Genomic DNA, 22,993 nt, shown 5'->3' with positions numbered 1-22,993 from the left:
CCCACGTCCTCCTGTACATCCCCCCCTTTCCGGTCACCTCATCCTCCCCACCATTCCCCACTCCCTCGTTCGATGTGGTCCCAAATGATCTGATGTTCCCATCAGAAATATGGGAACATCAAATGATCTGATGTTCCCATCACTGAAAAATAAGAATAGTTAAAAAATGAAATAAAATATTAAAAAATTAAAATAATTACCTATACCCACGAAATGAACGGAATGGTAAACAACACAGCTAAATTCCAATGCATGTTACACAAAATAATTAAATAAAAATGAAAATAAATCGAAATCTATGAAAATTCAATTTATCAATGCAATTGGAAACATTGAAATGGAATCGTAATATATTTAGTATAGTGTTTTGCTCTTACAAGCAACAGATGGCGTTGTTTTTCGCCAAAAAGAATGTTTTTACCTGTTACAGATGTGGCGTCTATATAGTAGATATATAAAAATACGTGCATATTGGATGGAACATTGTGTCAAAATTTCAAAGCAGTCGGAGAATAATTTTCAGAGATTACAGCATGTGTTGCTCTTACATCCAAAAGATTGCAATGTTTAAAAAACAATTATTTTACCTGTCACAGGTGCAGCATTTATATAGTAGGTTTATAAAAACATGCGTGTATTCGAAAGCAACGTTGTGTAAAAATTTCAAAGCAATCGGTAAAGAGGTTTTGGAGATTTCTCTCATATGAAAACTCACGTGAAGAAAACAGTTTACAAAACAAAAAAATATTTTTAACTGTCACAGACGTGATATCTATACAATATTGATATAAAAACACGCTCGTATGGGAATGGAACATTGTGTCAAAATTTGAAAGCAATCGGTGAAGAACTTTTGGAGAGTAGCGATTTTGAGCAAATGAACATTAACCTTTTTATTTATTTAGACTAGCTGTACCCGGCCACTCGTTGCTGTGGCTCAGCAAAACATGCACGTTGCTGAGCCACAGCAACCCTCCCCTGTCACCCCCGTCCTCCCCACTATTCCCATCTCCCCCGTCCACTCGTCCTCCGCACCATCCCCCACTCCCCTGTCTCATTGACCTAACCACCATTCTCCACTCCCCCATCCCCTATTCCACACCATCCTCCCACTCTCCTCTCCCCTCATCCTCCCCACCACTACCCCCACCACATGTCCCCCTCATCCTCCCCACCATCTCCCACTCTCATCCCCTTGTCCTCCCCACCATTCCCCACTCCCTCCTCCAATGCGTTCCCAAATGAGCTGATGTTCCCATCAGAAAAATGGGAACATCAAATGATCTGATGTTCCCATTACTGAAAAATTAGAAGAACAGATAAAAAAAACGAAATGAAAAAAATGACAAAATACAAAAAATAAACTATACTTTCGAAATGAACGGTATGGTAAACAACACAGCTCAATTCCAACGCAATGTCACACAAAATAATTAAATCAAAATGAAAACAAATTGAAATCTATGAAAATTCAATTTATCAATGATATCAGAAAACATTAAATTGAAACCAACATATTTAGTATAGTGTATGTAGTTTTTAAGGGCAATAGATGGCACTGTATTTTTTAAATGCATGCCTTACAGGTGTGGCATGTATATAGTAGGTGTATAAAAATACGCGCGTATTCGAATGCAACGCTGTGTCAAAATTTCAAAGGAATCGGTGAAGAAGTTTCGAAGATTAGCAATTTTGAACAACAAAACATTTATATTTATATATAAATAGACTAGCTGTGCCCGACCACCCATTGCTGTGGCTCAGCAACATATGCTTTGCTGAGCAACAGCATCCCTCCACTGTCTCTCTGTCGTCCCCAACTTTACCCTCTCCCCTCGTCCTTCCAAACATTCCCCACTTCCCTGTCCCCTCATCCTCCCCATCATTTCCCCCCCTCCCCCATCACCTCGTTCTCTCCACTAGTCCCCACGTCCCTCTCCCTTCGTCTTTCCTCTATTCCTCACCCCCCCCCCCCCCGTCCCATCGTCCTCCCAACCATTCCTCCCTTCCAAGTCCCCTCGTCCTAATATTATATTTTACTCCCATGTCCACTTGTCCTCTCCACAAATCTCCACTACACCCGTCTCCTAGTCCCCACCATCCCCCACTCCCGTCCCCTCATGCTCCACACTATTCCCCACTTCCTCATCTGATGCATTCCAAATAATTTGATGTTCACATCAGAAAAATGGGACCATCAAATGATCTGATGTTCCATCACTTAAAAATAAGAAGAAAAAAAATAATAAAAAAAAAATTAAAAAAAAACTATACTCATGATACGAACGGTATGGTAAACAACACAGCTCAATTGCAACACAATGTCACAAAAAATAATGTAATCAAAATGAAAATAAATCGAAATCTGTGAAAACTCAATATATCAATGCAACTTGAAACATTGAAATGAATTCTTAAAATATTTCTTATAGCATAGGTACCTTTCACGTGCAGCAGATGGCACTGTTTTTTTTCCAAAAAGCATGTTTTTATCTGTCACAGGTGCGGCCTCTATATAGTAGGTATATAAAAACAGGCGCGTATTCGAGTGCAAATTTGTGTCAAAATGTCAAACCAATCGGTAAAGAGGTTTCAGAGATTTCCCTCACATGAAAACTCACTTGAAAAGACAGTGTAAAAAAAAATGTTTTTACCTGTTACAGACAGAAAATCTATATAGTAAATATATAAAAACACACTCGTATGTGAATGAAAGATTGTCTCAAAATTTCAAAGCAATCAGTGATGAACTTTCGGAGATTAGCGATTTTGAACAAACGAACATTCACATTTTTATATGTACTGTACAGACTAGCTGTACCCAGCCACACGTTGCTATGGCTCAGCAACACATATGCATTTCTGAGCCACAGTAACCATCCCCCTGTCTCCCAGTACTCCCTACCAGTTCCCCCTCCCCTATCCTGTTGTCCTCCCAACCACTCCTCACTCCCCTGGTCCCTTATCCTCCCATCCATTCCCCACTTCCCTGTCCCCTCGTCCTCCCCACCATTCCCCCCCCCCTCCCCTGTCATTTTGTCCTTCCTACCATCCCCCACCGCACTGTCCCCTCGTCCTCCTAACCATTCCCCACTCCACCATTCCACCATCCCCTCGTTCTACCCACCATCTTCCACTCCCCCATCCCCTCGTCCTCCCTATTATTCTGCCCTCCCCCTCGTCCTCCCCACCATCCCCCACTTCTCTCTCCCATTGTCCTCCCCACCATTCTCCATACCCCTGTTCCCTCGTCCCTGCCATCCCAAATTCCCCCATCCTCTCGTCCTCCCCACTATCACCCCTTTCCCTGTCCCCTTATCCTCCCCACCATCCCCCAATCCTGTCCCCTCATGCTCCACACCATTCCACACTTCCTCATCTGATGCGTTCCCAAATAACTTGATGTTCACATCAGAAAAATGGGACCATCAATTGATCTGATGTTCCATCACTTAAAAATAAGAACAAAAATAAGAAAAACAAAATAAAAAAATAATAAAAAAATAAAAAATAAACTATAGTCACGAAATGAACGGTATGGTAAACAACACAGCTCAATTGTAGCATAATGTCACGAAGAATAATGTAATCAAAATGAAAATAAATCGAAATCTGTGAAAATTCAATATATTAATGCAACTGGAAACGTTGAAAAGAAATCTTAAAATATTTAATATAGCGTGGGTACCTGTCACGTGCAGCAGATGGTACTGTTTTTTTTCCAAAAAGCATGTTTTTATCTGTCACAGGTGCGGCATCTATATAGTAGGTATATAAAAACATACATGTATTTGAGTGCAACGTTGTGTCAAAATGTCAAACCAATCGGTAAAGAGGTTTCAGAGATTTCCCTCACATGAAAACTCACATGAAAAACACAGTGTAAAAAAAATGTTTTTATCTGTCACAGACGGGACATCTATACAGTAAGAATATAAAAACACACTCGTATGTGAATGGAAAATTGTCTCAAAATTTCAAAACAATCAGTGATGAACTTTCGGAGATTAGCGATTTTGAACAAACGAACATTTACATTTTTATATGTACTGTACAGACTAGCTGTACCCAGCCACACGTTGCTATGGCTCAGCAACACATATGCATTTCTGAGCCACAGTAACCATCCCCCCGTCTCCCAGTACTCCCTACCAGTTCCCCCTCCCCTATCCTGTTGTCCTCCCAACCATTCCTCTCTCCCCTGGTCCCTTATCCTCCCATCCATTCCCCACTTCCCTGTCCCCTCGTCCTCCAAACCATTCCCCACTCCACCATTCCCTCGTTCTCACCACCATTTTCCACTCCCCCCATCCCCTCGTCCTCCCTACCATTCTGCCCTCCCCTCGTCCTCCCCACCATCCCCCACTTCCCTCTCCCTTTGTCCTCCCCACCATTCTCCACAACCCTGTCCCCTCGTCCCTGCCATCGCAAACTCCCCGATTCTCTCGTCCTCCCCACCATCCCCCATTTCCATCCACTTCGTCCTCCCCACCATTCCCCACTCCTTTGTCCGATGCATTCCCAAATGATCTGATTTTCCCATCACTAAAATATATAAAAACAGTTAAAAAACGAAATAATAAACAATGAACAAATAAAAAATAAACTATACTCACGAAATGAATGGTATAGTAAACAATAATTTGCTTAATTGCAACACAATATCACACAAAATAATTAAATCAAAATTAAAATAAATCAAAATCTATGAAAATTCTATTTATCAATGCAATCAGAAACACTGAATGGGAATAGTAACACATTTAATAAAGCATGTTGCTATTATGTGCAACAGATGGTGCTGTTTAAGAAAAACATGTTTTTACCTGTCACAGGTGTGTCTATATATTAGGTATATAAAAAACCCTGCGCGTATTCAACTGGAATGTTGTGTCAAAATTTCAAAGCAATCGATGAAGAACTTTCAGAGATTAAAGCGTGTGCTGCTCTTACGTCCAACAGATGGCGTTGTTTAAAAAAAAAAACGTGTTTTTTTCCTGTCACAGTTGAAGTATGTATATAGTAGTATGTAAAAACACGCACCTATTCGAATGCAACGTTGTGTTAATATATCAAAGCAATCGGTAAAGAGGTTTCGAAGAGTTCCCTTACATGAAAAAAACTTTTTTTTTTTTTAAAAAGAAGCATGTATTTTTCCCCGTCACAGACGTGAAAAATATATATAGTATGTATATAAAAACTCGCTCGGATGCAAATGGAACATTGTGTCAAAATATCAAAACAATCGGTGAAGAACTTTCGGAGATTACAGCATGTGTTGCTCTTACGTCCAACAGATGGCGGTGTTTAAAAAAAAATCCTGACACAGTTGAGACATGTACAAAGTAGATATGTAAAAACACGCGCCTGTGCGAATGCAACGTTGTGTCAAAATTTCAAAGCAATCGGAAGAGAGGTTTCGAAGATTTCCCTCATATGAAAAGCACATAAACAACTCAGTTTTCAAAAAAGCATGTTTTTTTCCGTCCCAGACGTGAAATCTATATAGTATGTATATAAAAACCGCTCGGATGCTAATGGAACGTTGTGTCAAAGTTCCAAACCAATCGGTGGAGAACTTTTGGAGATTACCGATTTTGAACAAAGAAACATTTACATTTTTATTTATATATACTAGTTGTGCCCGACCACCCATTGCTGTGACTCAGCAACATATGTGCTTTGCTGAGCAACAGCATCCCTCCACTGTCTCTCTGTCGTCCCCAACTTTCCCTCTCTCCCCTCGTCCTTCCAACCATTCCCCACTTCCCTGTCCCCTTATCCTCCCCACCATTTTCCCCCTCCCCCCATCACCTCGTTCTCTCCACTAGTCCCCACGTCTTTCCTCCATTCATCACCCCCCTATCCCATCGTCCTCCCAACCATTCGTCCCTCCCTAGTCCCCTCGTCCTAACCATTATCCTTCACTCCCATGTCCACTTATTCTCTCCACCATTTTCCACTACCCCCGTCTCCTCGTCCCCACCATCCCTCACTCCCATGTCTCCTCATTCTCCCCACCATTAAACACCTCCCCCATCCCCAAGTCTTCCCCACCATCCCGAAGTCTTCCCCACAATCCCCAAGTCTTCCCCACCATCCCGAAGTCTTCCCCACAATCCCCAAGTCTTCCCCACCATCCCCCACTCCCATCCCCCTCATGCTCCACACTATTCCCCACTTCCTCATCTGATGCGTTCCCAAATAATATGATGTTCACATCAGAAAAATGGGACCATCAAATGATCTGATGTTCCCATCACTTAAAAATAAGAAGGAAAATAAGAAAAAACTAAATAAAAAAATGGAAAAAATAAAACAAATAAACTATAGTCACGAAATGAACGGTATGGTAAACAACACAGCTCAATTGCAACACAATGTCACAAAGAATAATGTAATCAAAACGAAAACAAATCGAAATCTTTGAAAATTCAATATATTAATGCAACTGGAAACATTAAAATGAAATCTTAAAATATTTAATATAGCGTGGGTACCTGTCACGTGCAGCAGATGGCACTGTTTTTTCCCAAAAAGCATGTTTTTATCTGTCACAGGTGCGGCATCTGTATAGTACGTATATAAAAACATACACGTATTCGAGTGCAACGTTGTGTCAAAATGTCAAACCAATCGGTAAAGAGATTTCAGAGATTTCCCTCACATGAAAACTCACATGAAAAACACAGTGTAAAAAATAAATGTTTTTACCTATCACAGACGGGACATCTATATAGTAAGTATATAAAAACACGCTCGTATGTGAATGGAAGATTGTCTCACAATTTCAAAGCAATCAGTGATGAACTTTCGGAGATTAGCGATTTTGAACAAACGAACATTTACATTTTTATATGTACTGTACAGACTAGCTGTACCCAGCCACACGTTGCTATGGCTCAGCAACACATATACATTTCTGTATAAAAAACTATGCGTATAAAAACCCGCTCGGATGCAAATGGAACGTTGTGTCAAAATTTCAAAACAATCGCTGAAGAACTTTCGGAGATTACAGCATGTTCTCTTACGTCCAACAGATGGCGGTGTTTAAAAAATAATCCTGGCACATTTGAGGAATGTATATAGTAAAAAACACGCGCCTGTGCGAATGCAACGTTGTGTCAAAATTTCAAAGCAACCGGAAGAGAGGTTTCTAAGATTTTCCTCATATGAAAAACTCAGTTTTCAAAAAAGCGATTTTTTCCCCCTGTCACAGACGTGAAATCTATATTGTATGTATATAAAAACCCACTCGGATGCGAATGGAACGTTATCTTGAGATCTTGAGATGATTTCGGGGCTTTTAAGTGTCCCTGCGGCGCAGTCCTCGACCAGGCCTCCACCCCCAGGAAGCAGCCCGTGACAGCTGACTAACACCCAGGTACCTATTTACTGCTAGATAACAGGGGCATAGGGTGAAAGAAACTCTGCCCATTGTTTCTCGCCAGCGCCTGGGATCGAACCCAGGACCACAGGATCACAAGTCCAGCGTGCTGTCCGCTCGGCCGACTGGCTCCCAACCTAACCTAAACTAACATAATTAAATCAATAATTTATGTTCTTAATAAAATATAATAATAATAATAATTTATCTAAACCAATAGGAAACAATTTATTGAAAATATAGAAAATCACTCGGTCCATTAGGCAAATCGGGCCCCGCACAGCTGGCCGAGATGGCACAGCAGGCCGGCACAGCAGGCCCCGCACAGCAGGCCGACGTTGTCTCAAAGTTTCAAAGCAATCGGTGAAGAACTTTCGGAGATTACCGATTTTGAACAAACAAACATTTACATTTTGATTTATATAGATAATACAGGTAAGAAGTAGAATAAAACCAGCATACCAACTTCTACCCATGAAAAGTTAGCAACAATATTTATGGCAAGTAATCTTAGCCTGTCTCAGTTAATACGGTCTGTATTAATGTTAATACACATTTACTTAGGACGTTGACGTTGTGCTGGTGATAACGGTAACTCACTAGCAACATCAATGTATCTTATCGAGGGAAGTGAACAAGTGGAATGGTCAGTGTCATCATATTCACATTCCTCAGCCACCACGGGAACCATATTCCATAACCTGGACATAGCCCACACATTCCACACAACTCAACTCCACTCTGTCTGCATTCACAATTTCTTTCACAGAAAATCTTGCAGTTTTACTTAACCAAATTGAAAAGATTTTCAAGAGGGAGGTTGTAGGGATGGAACAGTGAGGAGGTTGTTATTGTGAACCTTCCCACCACAGTCTTCAGGCGGGAGGTTCACACACCTACAACTGCTTCACCTGTGGTTGGAGGGAATACATGATGTGGTGCACCTGTGGTTGGAGTGAGTACCTGATGTGGTGTTTATGGTGGCTTGACAGCTGAGAAGACAGAGCTTCGGATTCGTAGTCCTGAGGTTCCGGGTTCGATCCCCGGTGGAGACGGAAACAAATGGACAGAGGAGCGTGAAACAAATGGAGGCGGAAGCAAATGGGCAAATAAACCCCGAAATCATCTCAAAATAACCTCGAGATAACCACCTTTGGTGGTAGGGAGTACTGGTGGGGTGAAGGCACCACTCACTTTCTGCTTATCCAGAAATGTTTTTTATTTGATACAAGATCATGCTGAGAATATGAAAACTTCAACATCTTCTGCCACATTCACCTCATGTGATTATTTTAAATTTCCACTCCTTAGGTGTTCAACATCTTTTATGCTGGTGACTCCTTCGTAGTGTTCAAAGGTGTAGGCAACCTATTGTGCGCATACTTTTTTGTAGGTTGTTGGACGTAGCCATACAACTCTGTGCAAAAGGTGTCCACCATCATTTGTGCGTGTTGTGTTGATGGAAACGGGCAATTCACTTGCTGTAAAAGAATTCAGAAGATGAATAATAGATGATTTCGTACGCTTCCGGATTGACGTATAATCGAGTGATGGTGTGTAGAGCCAGTTCATACAAAAGACTCTATCAACTCTTTATCACTTCGCACAGTGATAAAGTATTCTGTGAAAAAGCTGATTTGTTTTTGGTTTGAAAAACAGTGTCATCAGTGTTCACCCTTCCAACCTTGCTCAGAGCAGACAAAAATTTGCCTTGACCTTGCGCCGGTAGTGAATCTCACTACAGAGCTTATCAATAGTACTTTTGAGAGATGAAAGTCCGATTTCCAAAGATCGATCACAGTTTATTGAGCTATCTCCAATAGTTCTACTGGAGATAGACATCAGGTCAGGTGAAGGTATTTTGAAAGGATGGTGGACATGCAGCCAGTTCAAAAACTTTTGGATGTCTGCCCTGTCTTGATCTTGCTTTGACGACCTCAGGTCTGTGTTCTGGTCTGAGGATGCACCTTGGACTCCGGCAAATTCTTCAATAGCGTCCACAACTCTTGAGGTCACTGGCATAGTATGAACACACTTTGCAAGTGTAGATGCGGTCATACCTCGACCATGAGTAAGTCCACCTATGCTCTTTGTTGACTGCATTATAACCTGCTCTATGGTCATATCTGACCATACATCAGCCCAGAATTTGCTCGATCTGCAAATAATGAAGAAGCCATTCTTGAGTAGAAATTTTTTGAAATTCTTAATTTTTCCTTTAGTTTCCCAGTTGAAGCATATCTTGTAGATACATATGGGGAGATTCTATGTAATGGAAGTGGCCTAGTGTGGGAAGGTATGGTACCGTATGCTGTACACTGTATAGCTTTAGCTGCCAGTCACCACAGCGCTCAACCCTGGTAAACAAACATAATCTTTAGCATATATATGTATTGAGTCCAAAATTTTGCAGTGCACCCACTCCAGTTCCAGCTTTTTGTTACATTCCAACAAACAAATTTGTTCATTTTCAAGAATCTGGGAGCCAACTATTTCTTTTATTATTAGATGTGTGATTGGCAAGCGAACTGTGACACTCTTTCAAACAGTGAGTTAAGGTGTCATCCTCTATACTGACCTCGAGGAGACGAACAGCATGAAGGGGTTAATATATGGGCACAAACTGCTTTGGAATATTCCCATCCCCTTAACATATGGATTACGGTATTATTCATGTAGACTTTCTGCCACAGGTTTTCTAAACTGTCACTGTCAGCCATAGTTTCACCAATCCTGCCCAAGTAGGAATGCTAACAGTGAAATCCGCTAATATGAACTACTACGGATTTAAGTGGACTTTCAGGTGAAGCTGAGAACATTTCCATTGCTTTTGCAAAAAGTTGCTGGTCGTACGTTGGATTGAGTGTTTTTGATTTCTTCTTCTGCAGCGTGTTGTAGTGAGGTGAATATTGTAGCAACATTATCCGGATCATTGTTAATACACGCTTGAGAGTACATCTTACACGTCACAGATATTTGGCCCTCCTTCTCACACGTCACACATATTGGTCCCCCCTCCCCCTACAAAATGGAGGAACCTTTGACAAGCCTCCGGCTTCCTGTCCTTATCGAGGCCACAAGTATCAGTGGCCCTCAGGCAAATTCAGTTAAACATTTCTTGAATAAGCTCGCATTATGAAGCTTCCTTGGCTACACCAGTAGTAGTAGTAGTAGTAGGCATCCTTCAGTCTCGGGAGACTATGGAGTTGTGCCCTAGTTGTCAATCCTGGTGCAGCGTCTGGTGTGACTGATGAGGCCAATCCGAGAGTGGCAGTCCATCCCACACCGACCACAAACGAAGTCCGATTCTTGTCTGTCTTCCTGGCTACCGGCTTTCCTTCTCTGTCTCTTTGACTCCGATTCCTTGGCAAGTGACTCCTCGAACTTAAAGTGACCTCTTTGAACAGACTGCCCCCAGGCTGAACGGTCTGCAGCCAGTGTCTCCCATATAGCAAGATCGACGTCCATGGCTTTCAGGTCCCTCTTGCATACGTCTTGCATACGTACCGTAGCTGGGGCTTGCCTGTTGGACGCTTTCCCTGCATCAGCTCTCCGTACAGGAGATCCGTGGGGATCCTGCCGTCGCCCATTGGCACAACGTGCTCGAGCCAGCGCTTTCGTCTCTGTTTCATCATTGTGTACATGCTGGTGATTCTTGCTCTCCCCAAGATGTTGTTGGTTGTCACCTTGTCCTGCCAGGTGATGTCCAAGATGTATCGAAGGCAGCGCATGTGGTAGGCATTCAGCTGTCTTTCCTGACGGGCGCGGAGTGTCCAAGACTCACTGCCATAAAGGAGAGTGCTCAGGACACAGGCTCTGTAAACCTGAACCTTAGTATACTCAGTCAGCCTATTGTTGGCCCACACTCTCTTTGTCAGTCTGGACATGGTAGTAGATGCCTTACCGATGCGTTTGTTTAGCTCCATATCAAGAGAGAGGGAGTCAGAGATTGTGGAGCCCAGGTACACGAAGTCGTGAACGACTTCCTGTTTGGAATCGGAGGTGCCGATGTCAGGTGGGTAGTCCACTCCTTGTCCCATGACTTGTGTTTTCTTCAGGCTGATGGTGAGTCCGAAAGCCTGAGAGGCCTCGCTGAAGCGGGTCATGAGCCGTTGGAGGTCTTCGGCTGAGTGGGCAGTGACTGCTGCGTCGTCGGCAAAAAGGAAGTCGCGCAGACACCTCAGCCGAACCTTCGTCTTGGCTTTCAGCCTGGCGAGGTTAAAGAGCTTTCCATCCGACCTGGTCTGGAGGTAAATGCCTTCCGTAACAGATCCGAAGGTGTGCTGCAGCATAACTGCAAAGAAAATCCCGAATAGGGTTGGAGCCAGTACGCAGCCCTGCTTTACTCCACTTCGGATGTCAAAGGCATCTGATGTTAGGCCATCAAAGACCATGGTGCCCCTCATGTTCTCATGGAAAGATCTGATGATGCTGAGGAGCCTGGGTGGGCATCCGATCTTGGGGAGGATCTTGAGCAGGCCATCCCTGCTGACGAGGTCGAAGGCCTTCGTCAGATCTATGAAGGCTACGAAGAGTGGCTGCTTCTGTTCCCTGCATTTCTCCTGCAGTTGTCTGAGGGAAAAGACCATGTCGATGGTCTTTTCGATGGTCACCTGCCAGCTCTGAATCCGCATTGTGATTCTGGATAGACTCTCTCTGCAAGTACTTGGAGCCTCTTCAATGCGACTCTAATAAACAGCTTTCCGACAATACTGAGGAGGGAGATTCCACGGTAGTTGTTGCAGTCGCCCCTGTCACCTTTATTCTTATACAGCGTGACGATGTTGGCATTCCTCATGTCCTGTGGCACCTCTCCTTCTTCCCAGCAGAGGCAGAGAATTTCATGCAGCTCCATGAGCAGGCTACCTCTGCAGCACTTCAATTTCTCAGCAGGAATGCCATCTTTGCCAGGAACTTTACCAGAAGCAAGGGAGTCTAGGGCATCTAACCGACCCTCTTCGATAGTCTGTTCGCTGTCGAGCTCCATTAACACAGGCAGACACTCAATGGCGCTCAGGGCGTCTTCGGTGACCACATTGTCCCTGGCGTATAGTTCAGAGTAGTGCTCGACCCAGTGCTTCAGCTGCAGTGTCTGGTCCTGAATCACCTCGCCAGTGGCAGATTTCAGAGCGGTCTTCCTCTGGATTGGGCCGAGGGCCTGCTTGATGCCGTCATACATTCCCCTTACATTGCCTGTATCCGCTGCAGTCTGTATCTGGGAGCAGAGCTGGAGCCAATAGTTGTTGGCACATCGCCTGGCACTGTGCTGCACTTTGCAGCGGACGGCCCGAAGGATCTGTAAGTTGCACTGACTTGGGCAGGCTTTGTAGGCTGCCAAGGCATTTCTCTTCTCTTCGATGACAGGTGTCATCTCTTCCGAGTGAGCCTCGAACCAGTCTGCCGACCTGCTGGTCTTCTTGCCAAAGGTGGAAATGGCAGCGTTGAACACTGCGTCTCTGAAGTGCTCCCATCTTTTACAGGCAGTGACCCCGGCTGGGCCAGAGAGTGCTTTGTCGAGCAGGGAGAGCTTCCTTGGTTACACTAAGGTACTATATCCACGTCCCACCATCCAAAAGGAATCAATTTATTCAGTAGTATCAGCACTCATCTTCCGCAAGGGAATATCATTAACATCTAGAACACAAAACCTTCTTCACGTCCACATTAAATTTATAAAAGGATAGCTATATCTATATAAATAAAAATGTAAATATTTGTTTGTTGAAAACCGATAATCTCCGAAAGTTCTTCACCGATTGCTTTGAAATTTTTACACAACGTTCCATTTGTATATGAGCGAGTTTTTATATTCTTACTATATAGATGTCATGTCTGTGACAGGTAAAATAATGTTTTTTTGTGAAGAATGTGTTTCGTGTGAGTTTTCATGTTAGGGAAATCTCCGAAACCTCTTCACCGATTGCTTTGAAATTTTGACACAACATTGCTTGCAAATATGCGGGTGTTTTATATACCTACTATATACATACCACACTTGTGACAGGTAAAAACATGGGTTTTTTGAAAAACCGTGTCATCTGCTGCACGAAAAAGCAACACACACACTGTAATCTCTGAAAGTTCTTCACCGATTGCTTTGAAATTTAAAAAAAAAACGTTCAATTCAAATACACACATGTTTTTATATACCTAATATATAGATGCCCACCTGTGAGAGGTAAAAACAGTTTTTTTTATTAAACAGCCCATCGGTTGCATGTAAAAGCAGCACACGCTACATTAAATATGCTACCATTCCATTTCAATGTTTCCGATTGCATTCATATATTGAATTTTCATAGATTTCGAATCATTTTAATTTTGATTTAATTATTTTGTGTGACATTGTGTTGGAATTGAGCTGTGTTAATTACCATTCCGTTCATATTGTGAGTATAGTTTTTTATATTTTGTCATTGTATTTCATTTCGTTTTTTTTAACTGTTCTTCTTATTTTCCAGTGATGGGAACATCAGATCATTTGGGAACGCATCGGACGAGGTAGTGGGGGAATGGTGGTGAGGACGAGTGGGGGATGGTGGGAAGGATGAGAGGATGGCGGAAGGGGGGTAATGGTGGAGAGTACGAGGGGATGGGGGGAGTGGAGAATGGTTGAGAGAACAAGGGGACAGGAGAGTGGGGGATGGTGGGGAGGTCGAGGAATGGGGTAGGGGGCAATGGGGGGAGGACAAGGGGGTCGGGGGAGTAGGGGATGATGGGGAAAGACATCGGGACGGGAAGGAGGGAATGGTGGGGAGGACGGCGGAACAGGGGAAGGGTTGCTGTGGCCGGGTACAGCTAATATATAATATGTAGTACTTTTTATGCTCAAGAACTTTTATTCAATGTCGGAAATATTGACACCATTTACTAACTTTCAATACAATATGCATATAATATTGCTGTTGATTTTGTACTAACAAATTACCACAACTGTATTTTATTTGATCATGTAAAGAAATTCGGGTTTGTGACTTCTCTTAGTAAATGGGAGTTATTGCAACGTCCCCAGATTAAATTTATTCATAATACTCACATTCAATAATTCTTAAATAACCAGTCTTGGCACTAGAAACAATAAAAAAAGTGTTACTCACGACTGGATCTAATAAATTACTAATAAAACTAATCCCCCCCCCCCCCCGTTTGTCCATAAAAGGAGAGCATTTGAACCGTTTTTTGACACGTCGTAGACCAATGAGGAAAGAGAGATGCCATTATTATCTATTAACAGTTTAAACGGTAACAAACCCTTACAACCACAGGTTCCAACGAGTTGGCCACAGCAACAACACCAGCCCTGGATAAATGCACCCCATCCCGAGCATGCACGTCATTCCTTCCAAAAAAGTGTTCTCAGTTATTAATGAAAGATATTGCATTTGATTTGCAATATTTGTCTATTGCTAAAGTTTACCTTCTGTTTTCCAACTCAATCTTGGTTATACACTTTTTCCTTATTCTTTTTTTTTTCTTCCCTTACTTCTAACATTGTCTTTACTTTACCTTATTATATTTATTTTTACCCTTTCTCATTTACTTACCCTTTTCTCTCTTTTTATCTTATTCTTAACTTTCATCTAATTCTTACCGTTCATCTTATTCTTATATTCATCTCTCTCATTCCTTTCACCTTTCATCTTTCTCATTCAGTTCACCTTTTATTTTTCTCGTTCATTTCACCTTTCATCTCACTCTCTTCCCTCGTATTGTTTATCTCCTCCACTCTCTTTCTATAACACAAATTGATAATTGTAGAGTTCTGACCCGAACGTCGTAATTTTTTCATCTTCTGATGTGTGGTTTAGATATCACATCTTCAGCCACGTTATTGTGACTTATAACTTGACATTATATATATTTCACTCGAGAACTCTTCGATAATATTAGCATAACTAGTCGATTCCATCCATTCTGTTGTCCTACGTTAATCCTTCATTGTTCTGTCTCATAAGAATGTTCGTGAAAATCTGTTATGTATATTTCCTCTGTTCTGTCTTCTCTTCTGTCACTTGTCTCTTCTCTAGCTCTGCAGGATTTCAAATAACAATAGAGTTCTTTCTCTTCATCTCCGACATCTTGCATTTCACGATCTTCTGGGTTTTCACAACCTCTATCACTATTACATTATAATTTATTTTCCTCTGCGCTGTAAACTAAATCTACAGCGGTTATATCGAGTCTTATTATTTACTGATCAATCCATTATACACCTGCTTACTTCTCTCCTCCATAGCCATTGGTACATCTATTTGTTTTTCTGTTCATACCCTTCTGTATATAATCTATTATGTGAACCCTGAACATGCTCTTCCCATACAAGAAACTTTTCGTTAGATTCTTCGTTTTCTCTTCAGGGATGCTAATTTTAGTACATCACTCCTAGTATAAACTGTTTTGAGGCCCTTAATGATTCTCTTCTGTCCTCCTATATTTTTTCTTTCTTGTATTTCCAGAGAGTATTTAGTGCAGTTGCCTCTTTTCGCAGATCCCCATTCTCCTCTTCCATTCGCTTTCTCTCCTTATATTTTTCATTCTGGCCAATATCATTTGTACTAAGCCTAACTTCAAGAAGGAATCGGGGCTTACGTTTACCATATAGTTCATTATCACATCTTCTCTCAGCTCCTATTCTCAAGAGTGGTCAGTATTTACGTTTTTTATGTTCTTAACTAATTCCTTTGCTTTCCAAGCCACAGTTGTCTTTAAAACAATGGAACTTTCCTATGTGAAAACTTTCTACATTAAGAAACCTGTTAACTGGTTGAAGCAGGTATTGAAGAGACGAGTTTATTAAGACCTAATGAGCTTACGATTTCCAGGTTTACTAATGATTGATGCACACATTCTATTTGTTGACTAAATTATTCAATATTGTTATTTTGTGACAGGTAAATGTTATTAGGTTTAAATGCTTTATTTAACTGTAATCTAAAATGTTAATCCTAAATGTGGCACATAAAAATGCTTTATGTAACACATTTAAAAACCTTTTTGGGTGTCTTTTCATAACCGAATATGCTCTTTCTTCAGTTCACTGATATATTGAATATATTGTTGACCCAATAAAATTAAACTTACCTCAGATATTATTGTCTCCTGAAATACAGAAGTGTCGTATTCCACTTGTGGACAGGAGAGAAGCGTGGTGGTACGTAGATGGTTTACGGAGGCTGGTGGGGAGAGTGGGCTGGGCAGCGTGGGCACAGGGTGTGGGCTGGAGAAGACGGGCACTAGGAGTGGGCTGGTTAACATTTCTGGATGACATTGGTTGTCGTACACTACTTCGACTTCACTCCTTGCTGGGAAAACCATCGTTTCGTTGGTGATTGCGGCGCTCTCCATGAAGACTCTGGGGAAAGTTAAGTGCGGTTACACTAGGTGCAGTTTAATCAACCTGTCCTCTTAAAAAGAACGTCGCTTTTGGCCGTTTGCCCGTATGGCAAAAATTTGGACGTAATTTGAAAATGAAAAAAAATGAAAATAAATTTGGGATTTTTTTTTCAAGAACAGTAAGTTAAGGGTCCTCTGATAGGTTAGGTGGGTAGGAAATTCTTATAAAGCTTCAAAACGTTATGAAAAACGTTAATTTAAAGTGTCCTCTTATAACCTCTGCGCGTACGCCGGACGACTCAAATAGAAAACGGAACAGAACGTCACTTTTGTGAGTCGATTTCATTTCAAATTACGTCCAAATTTGGCCATAGCGCGCATACGAGCGAAAAGTGACGTTATTTTTAAGAGGACGGGTTGGTTTAATAGCGTCGGAGAACGGCAATTTGAAAACAACGACAAATCTCATGATTTTTACATCATTTTCTCCTACTCCAAAACCTGCAAACATGAGAGTTTGCCTGACTCCAGACAATATATAACCATCGCAACAAAATCATTGGCAATCACATTCCAGAAGACCAAATAATATTCAGCAGAGAGGCCATCACTGGCAGGAGTTTTCTCCCCTTCCTCAAGGTCTTCACTACCTCCCAAATCTCATCAATGTTAGCCTCAATAATCAATGAATCATTGTCCACAGGAGATAATACTCCCAAACAGTGCCCAAAAAACTATGATCCCAAAACAGTATTACTCCTTTTCCTCCTATATAAAACTTCTAATTTCGCTTGAACATATCGAAGCATACCATCCGTACTGTGCAACAACCTTCCACCAGGCGACCTTAACCCTGACATGAAGTAAGAACGACGAGATTTCTCCCTCCATAGCATTAACTGCGATAATTTCTCACATGACAGCTGCTATGAACCCCCAGATAGCCTCATGATGTAGGTCCGCCCCCACAGTGAGAGTTATCCCTCACTTGACCTTAGAGAGGATTCAGGGGAATGATTTAATGCAAGCAGGCGTCGTTGGATATGACTGAGGAGGAGATAAGTCGCGGATGAGAATCTTTACGGAAACGAGGTAAGATGTCGACAGTATGCGACATGATGTCGTGTGCAAATATGCTAGTGTGAGGGTCTGAGGGATAGATTGCAGGGGAAAAAGGATATTTGTGACTTGTGGAGAAGAATCTATATTAATCTTGGAGAGTAACGAGCGTTGAAGCAGTGGGAGGACGAACAGTGGCAATAAAAAGGGGCCACCGCTGAAGCCTGTTGGGTGGTCGTTCCCCTGATGATCCACTGTGTGTGTGTGTGTATCCTTCATGAGGATCGTTTTGGTAGATGGACGGGATGGTACCTGTGCTTTGACCCTCCACACTCAAGTCAAGACTTATGGGAGTCAATAACAACAGTTAAAAGGAAAGTTTTCTGGGCGATTTGGGAGAGTGCCAAATTTGAACCTCATGCGACAAGCGTCGTTGCTCCAATATTTTAAGGTAAAAGCCTTTTAAACTATCGTAGGTTGCTTGTTGCTGAAAGATCAAGTGTCCAGTGATCCTGTGTAATGTTTAGAAGTGTAAATTAGAAATGTTTTCAGAAATAATGATATTATATTAGGAGTTTAAAATGAAATAACATGATGGAGGTTGAGGCGGTACATGCTCAGTGCAGCGGTGGTGTTTGATTGACTGATGGGAGGGGGCTCATCACAAATTGCTAGTGTAGACTCGCCCAGTTGGAGGAGAGTAACCCCCACAGTGCAAACCGGCGAGCAGAATCTGGGATTGTAGGAGGAATTTTATTTACCAAATGTTATAGTTGTTTCGAAGGGAGTTTTTTTTGTTATTTTGTGGTTATGAAATTACCTTTACGTATGTTGGACATGGTTTATCCATGGACGCTGCAGCAGTGATATATGGGGAGTTGAAACTGGATTGTACTTACTTGAGGACCCACTGATAGATAGTTCTGGTGTTGATTCGCAGGAAGATTAATGATTAAAGAGGAGACTTGTTGGTTAACAAAAGAAACTGATCTTCAAGAGGAAATAAAGAGGGTTGAGAGGTCATCAGCATATGTTTGTGAGACGAATAGATACATGTGGTATGTCTGATGCAGTGAAATGTCAGAGCATTGATTTATTGAGAATATTAATTTACATATAAAAAGTCTAGCCTGGACGGCACTGGCTAGTATGACTGATGCACAGCGAGTTGCTGAGGAGAGCAAGCAGCAATCTAGTAGATACAATTATGTTGAGTACTTATGATGTGTATGTGTAATACTCTATGCTGCATTATGTTATGATCCCAGGTAGCTGAGAAACGAGTCTATCTTGAGAGTTATTCTGAAAGACCTGACCTAAATAAGAGGTCAAAGAAATATAGACATGGAGGTACATACGTAAAATAATTGGTTAGATTTTATAAATAGTTTAAGAGTATGGGCAGTGATCAAGAATATAAGTAAATGACGAGAGATGTGGAGAGTTAGCTGGAAGTGTGAGCCTCGCTTCTGGAGGGCTTTGACCTCCACTTGAGCACCAGACATCGAGAGGGGAAGCCGCGCTCCGTGTGAGCTTCTGTTAGAGAGGAACCCCTAGTTGATATACCTTCAAGAGGAAGGAAGTGTACAGACGTTTCAGCCGTGGAATCAAGTTGGGAACAATGTGGTCTGAAGTCTTGGACGGCAGGAAGAGTTGTGAAGCCGTCCTGAAATACTTTCGTTGGGCAACTTGTGAGTGCCCTGTCGAGCATCGGCCAGGAAGCGCCCTTGACTAGACAATCTGTGGTTTGTCTGGGGAAGGAGATATTGGGATCTTCGAAGCCAGCAGAGAGGGAGTAGCTGATGAGACTCCAAGAATTGTGGAAGGTACTGAGCTCTGTGGAAGAACAGCCATACAGTGAGGAGCAGGACCTCAAGCTGTGAGAAGAGGAGCAGTAGAATGAAGTTTCACATGCTTCTGTGATACCAGTGGTGAATCACCATTGTTGCTCAAGGAAGACTTCATGGTGTAGCAGCCGGGAGAGCTGTAAAGGACCCTGGTAGACGATTCTAGAAAAATCTGAAGATGTCAGGGTAGTGAACTTCCAGATGTGGATAGGAAGTTCTTATTGACCACTTGTAGGGAGCTCGTAGAGTGTTTGGTTGTCATTAGCGTGCAAGACGCAATGAAAGGTGGGTGATTGATTACCATTTTCATGCCATGGAGTACTTATACTGAAGTACAAGGCTTATACGTAGGCTGGATTACCTGCAGATAAATATATATGTTCTAGGACTGATAGGGTGATTGATCATTATTGTGTGTCAAGGAGTATTTATACTGATATTTAATTTATTGCAGTTATAGGGTGGTTTTCCTTGTATGTATATATATATATATATATATATATATATATATATATATATATATATATATATATATATATATATATATATATATATATATATATATATATATATATATATATTTTCTCTTGCTGATAGTGCAATATTGTCTTATGAGACTTGACCTACTTGGTGAGGTTGGTGGTATAAATGGTGAGACAGCAGTTAGGCTACCATTTGATAAGCAGATGATAGAGTCCTGATGTATTGGAGTGCAACCTGACTACAATTGTATAGAGTGTTGGAGTCATATATATATATGGGTGTGTTGGAGTCATTTATGTATTGGAGTGTTGGAGTGTTTTTATATGTATTGTGCAATGTGCCTTGTCCAGTAAAGTATTCAAATTTGCCGGTGTTTGCCCTTGTCCTAGTGAGGCTTCCCAGAAAGTAAAAGAGAGAGAGAGAGAGAGAAAGAACCAAGAATCATAGCTATGGACACGGTGGTACGGAGTAATATCAAAGAAAAGGGGATTGAGCAGATCAAAACACATACGGAGAGAGTGGGGAGTCACGGCGGCTCGAGTGGGTGTGTGCACGTGACAACGAAGCTAGTGTTGGAGCCACATCCCCTAAATTTGTGATACTGAACCCCTCTCCAAGTGCCAGAAGCGCCCAGGGTGATCTCCTGGTCAAAATAAGCACTCTCTGGGTTTTGGGTTGGGTTGTCTGTAAGGACGGATAACAGACGACCGTCATCAATATCATAATCATTATCACCTGCTTATATTGTGTTATTTTGTTATATGTTTGTAATAAATGTTTGTCTGTCAAACAACTGTGTTTGCACTTGTCCTTGTAAGGGTTTATGAGAAGAGAGAGATAAATAGTTGCAGGCTGGACCACAGTTCACATAAAACAAAGGGGAACTAGAAGGTCTTCCAAGAAAAGGAGAGAGAGGGTAAGTCATTCTTACATAGTTTGAATGTGAACACATGACAATGGGCCAGTTCTGAGCCAAGTCCCCATCATTGTGACATAAGTCACAATGATAAGTCACTCCATATTTAGGATCTTTACTGGGTGACTCGCCAGTGTGTGCTCCGCTGGTGCTCTGGTGTTAGTAGTGGTAAGTTCTGTTTTTATTACTTATCTGCGGCTCCCTGATAAGTTGGGGGCCCCTGATACAGACTCTCATCAACAAGCGCCCTAACCAACATACAAACAGCAATTTCAGACCTCAACTTGTTCAATTTGACTTCGCATATCGAAATTTCATCATACTTGTTCAACCACGCATCTCCAGGGAATACAACCTAACCAGCTGAGCCCGCAGGACATTTAAGAGGTCTTCAACCCCCTCTGTCGCCGCCCTCTTTGCATATGAAAAAAATCTTGTCTTCTAATTCTGCATTTCCAACCAATGTAATATAAAAGGAAAACTTTCTCTTCATTTTCTACACAACGAACTCAGCAGACGAAATCCAGGAAGAATGTCATTTTCATTTAACAAACTACAATTTAAATTCCACCACCCAAACCAAATCACTAAACTCTATATTCTCAACAACTAAACTTTGATCAGAAAAAATAACCGGAACGGTTCTCAGCTCGTGAATACCACTATTTAAACGATGCATATACAATCTGTTCAACAAACGACAATTGCTGCATTTGGAATACCACAAACCGGTTACTTCTCCTCCAGTGTCTTAGACACATTCACAATTCCACGTTGTCACGTTCAGAGGACACAGTTGAAATCTCCACCACATAACATACAGTATGACATGCTGAAAAAAATAAATAACACGTCCTGGTAGAAAAATTCCTCCCTTTCCTTTCTTTTTGTAAATTCTGAAAAAGCATACATAATTAAACACCATATAATTTTCTCAAAAAGACTTCCATAGCAAACACCTACCGTCCCCAATCGTTTATTTCCGTGTGGAGAATAATCTTCATAAGAAAATGAATCAGTCGCCCCCCCTTTTAATACTCCTTTGACAGGTCTATAACCAATCAACAAATCCAGTTACCCTACTTCAACACATTATGCTCCTGTACAAACAATACATTCAGATAATGATAACACACTGCACTGATACAACCCCTGTATGGTTTACCACTCGCCTCCCCGACACGTCTCAGGAGCTCCCGTTCGGTGGAAGAACTAAAACGTGCGGACCATCACCTGTATTGTGCACTGGCTCTATACAGAGTATTAACTAACGGCAGCATTGTGTTGAGTACCGCATTGAGTTGAGTTGAGGGAGCCGGTCGGCCGAGCGGACAGCACGCAGGACTTGTGATCCTGTGGTCCTGGGATCGATCCCAGGCGCCGGCGAGAAACAATGGGCAGAGTTTCTCTCACCGTATGTTCCTGTTACCTAGAAGTAAAATAGGTACCTGGGTGTTAGTCAGCTGTCACGGGCTGCTTCCTGGGGGTGGAGGTCTGGTCGAGGACCGGGCCGCGGGGACACTAAAAAGCCCGAAATCATCTCAAGATAACCGCTCTCGACCTTCACCACACTCCAAAACTTATTTACACTCACGTGAATCACCATTATCGAACATTCCATCCACCCTCCATCTGATTCTCAGCATCTTTAATGCAAACTATTCAAAACTTGTCCACCAGCCACATCCGGTACCTTCACCCCATCATCATACCTTACTTGAACAATATAATTTTGTGACATCTCTTTGTTCGAATGCTACTAAATGCCCCCTCCTTCTCATCGAGGAGATAAAAAACTGTTATATATATATAACGGTTTTTTACACATTTACACTCATTTACACTCACGTGAAACCGTGACCATCGGCTGTTCCGCCGATGGTTACTAATGACTGCTGACTTTCCACACACTCCTCTACAACTGGTGTTTCAGCAAGCTCACCATGCTCACTCTCCGCATCAGGT

The 22,993-nt window shown here is 42.0% G+C and overlaps 1 protein-coding gene across 1 annotated transcript in view; it reads right to left on the bottom strand.

The window, feature by feature from the left end:
* Positions 1–22,993, bottom strand: part of LOC123763725 (organic cation transporter protein-like) — a 551,940-nt gene that overhangs the window by 302,598 nt on the left and 226,349 nt on the right. The window contains exon 4 of the mRNA XM_069304407.1: positions 16,472–16,742. Within this exon, the coding sequence (XP_069160508.1) occupies positions 16,472–16,742 (271 nt within the window). The remainder of the gene's footprint in view (positions 1–16,471; positions 16,743–22,993) is intronic.

This window comes from Procambarus clarkii, chromosome 52, assembly GCF_040958095.1.
Source record: "Procambarus clarkii isolate CNS0578487 chromosome 52, FALCON_Pclarkii_2.0, whole genome shotgun sequence".
Lineage (NCBI taxonomy): Eukaryota > Metazoa > Arthropoda > Malacostraca > Decapoda > Cambaridae > Procambarus > Procambarus clarkii.
This window is presented reverse-complemented; position numbering and strand designations above follow the sequence as displayed.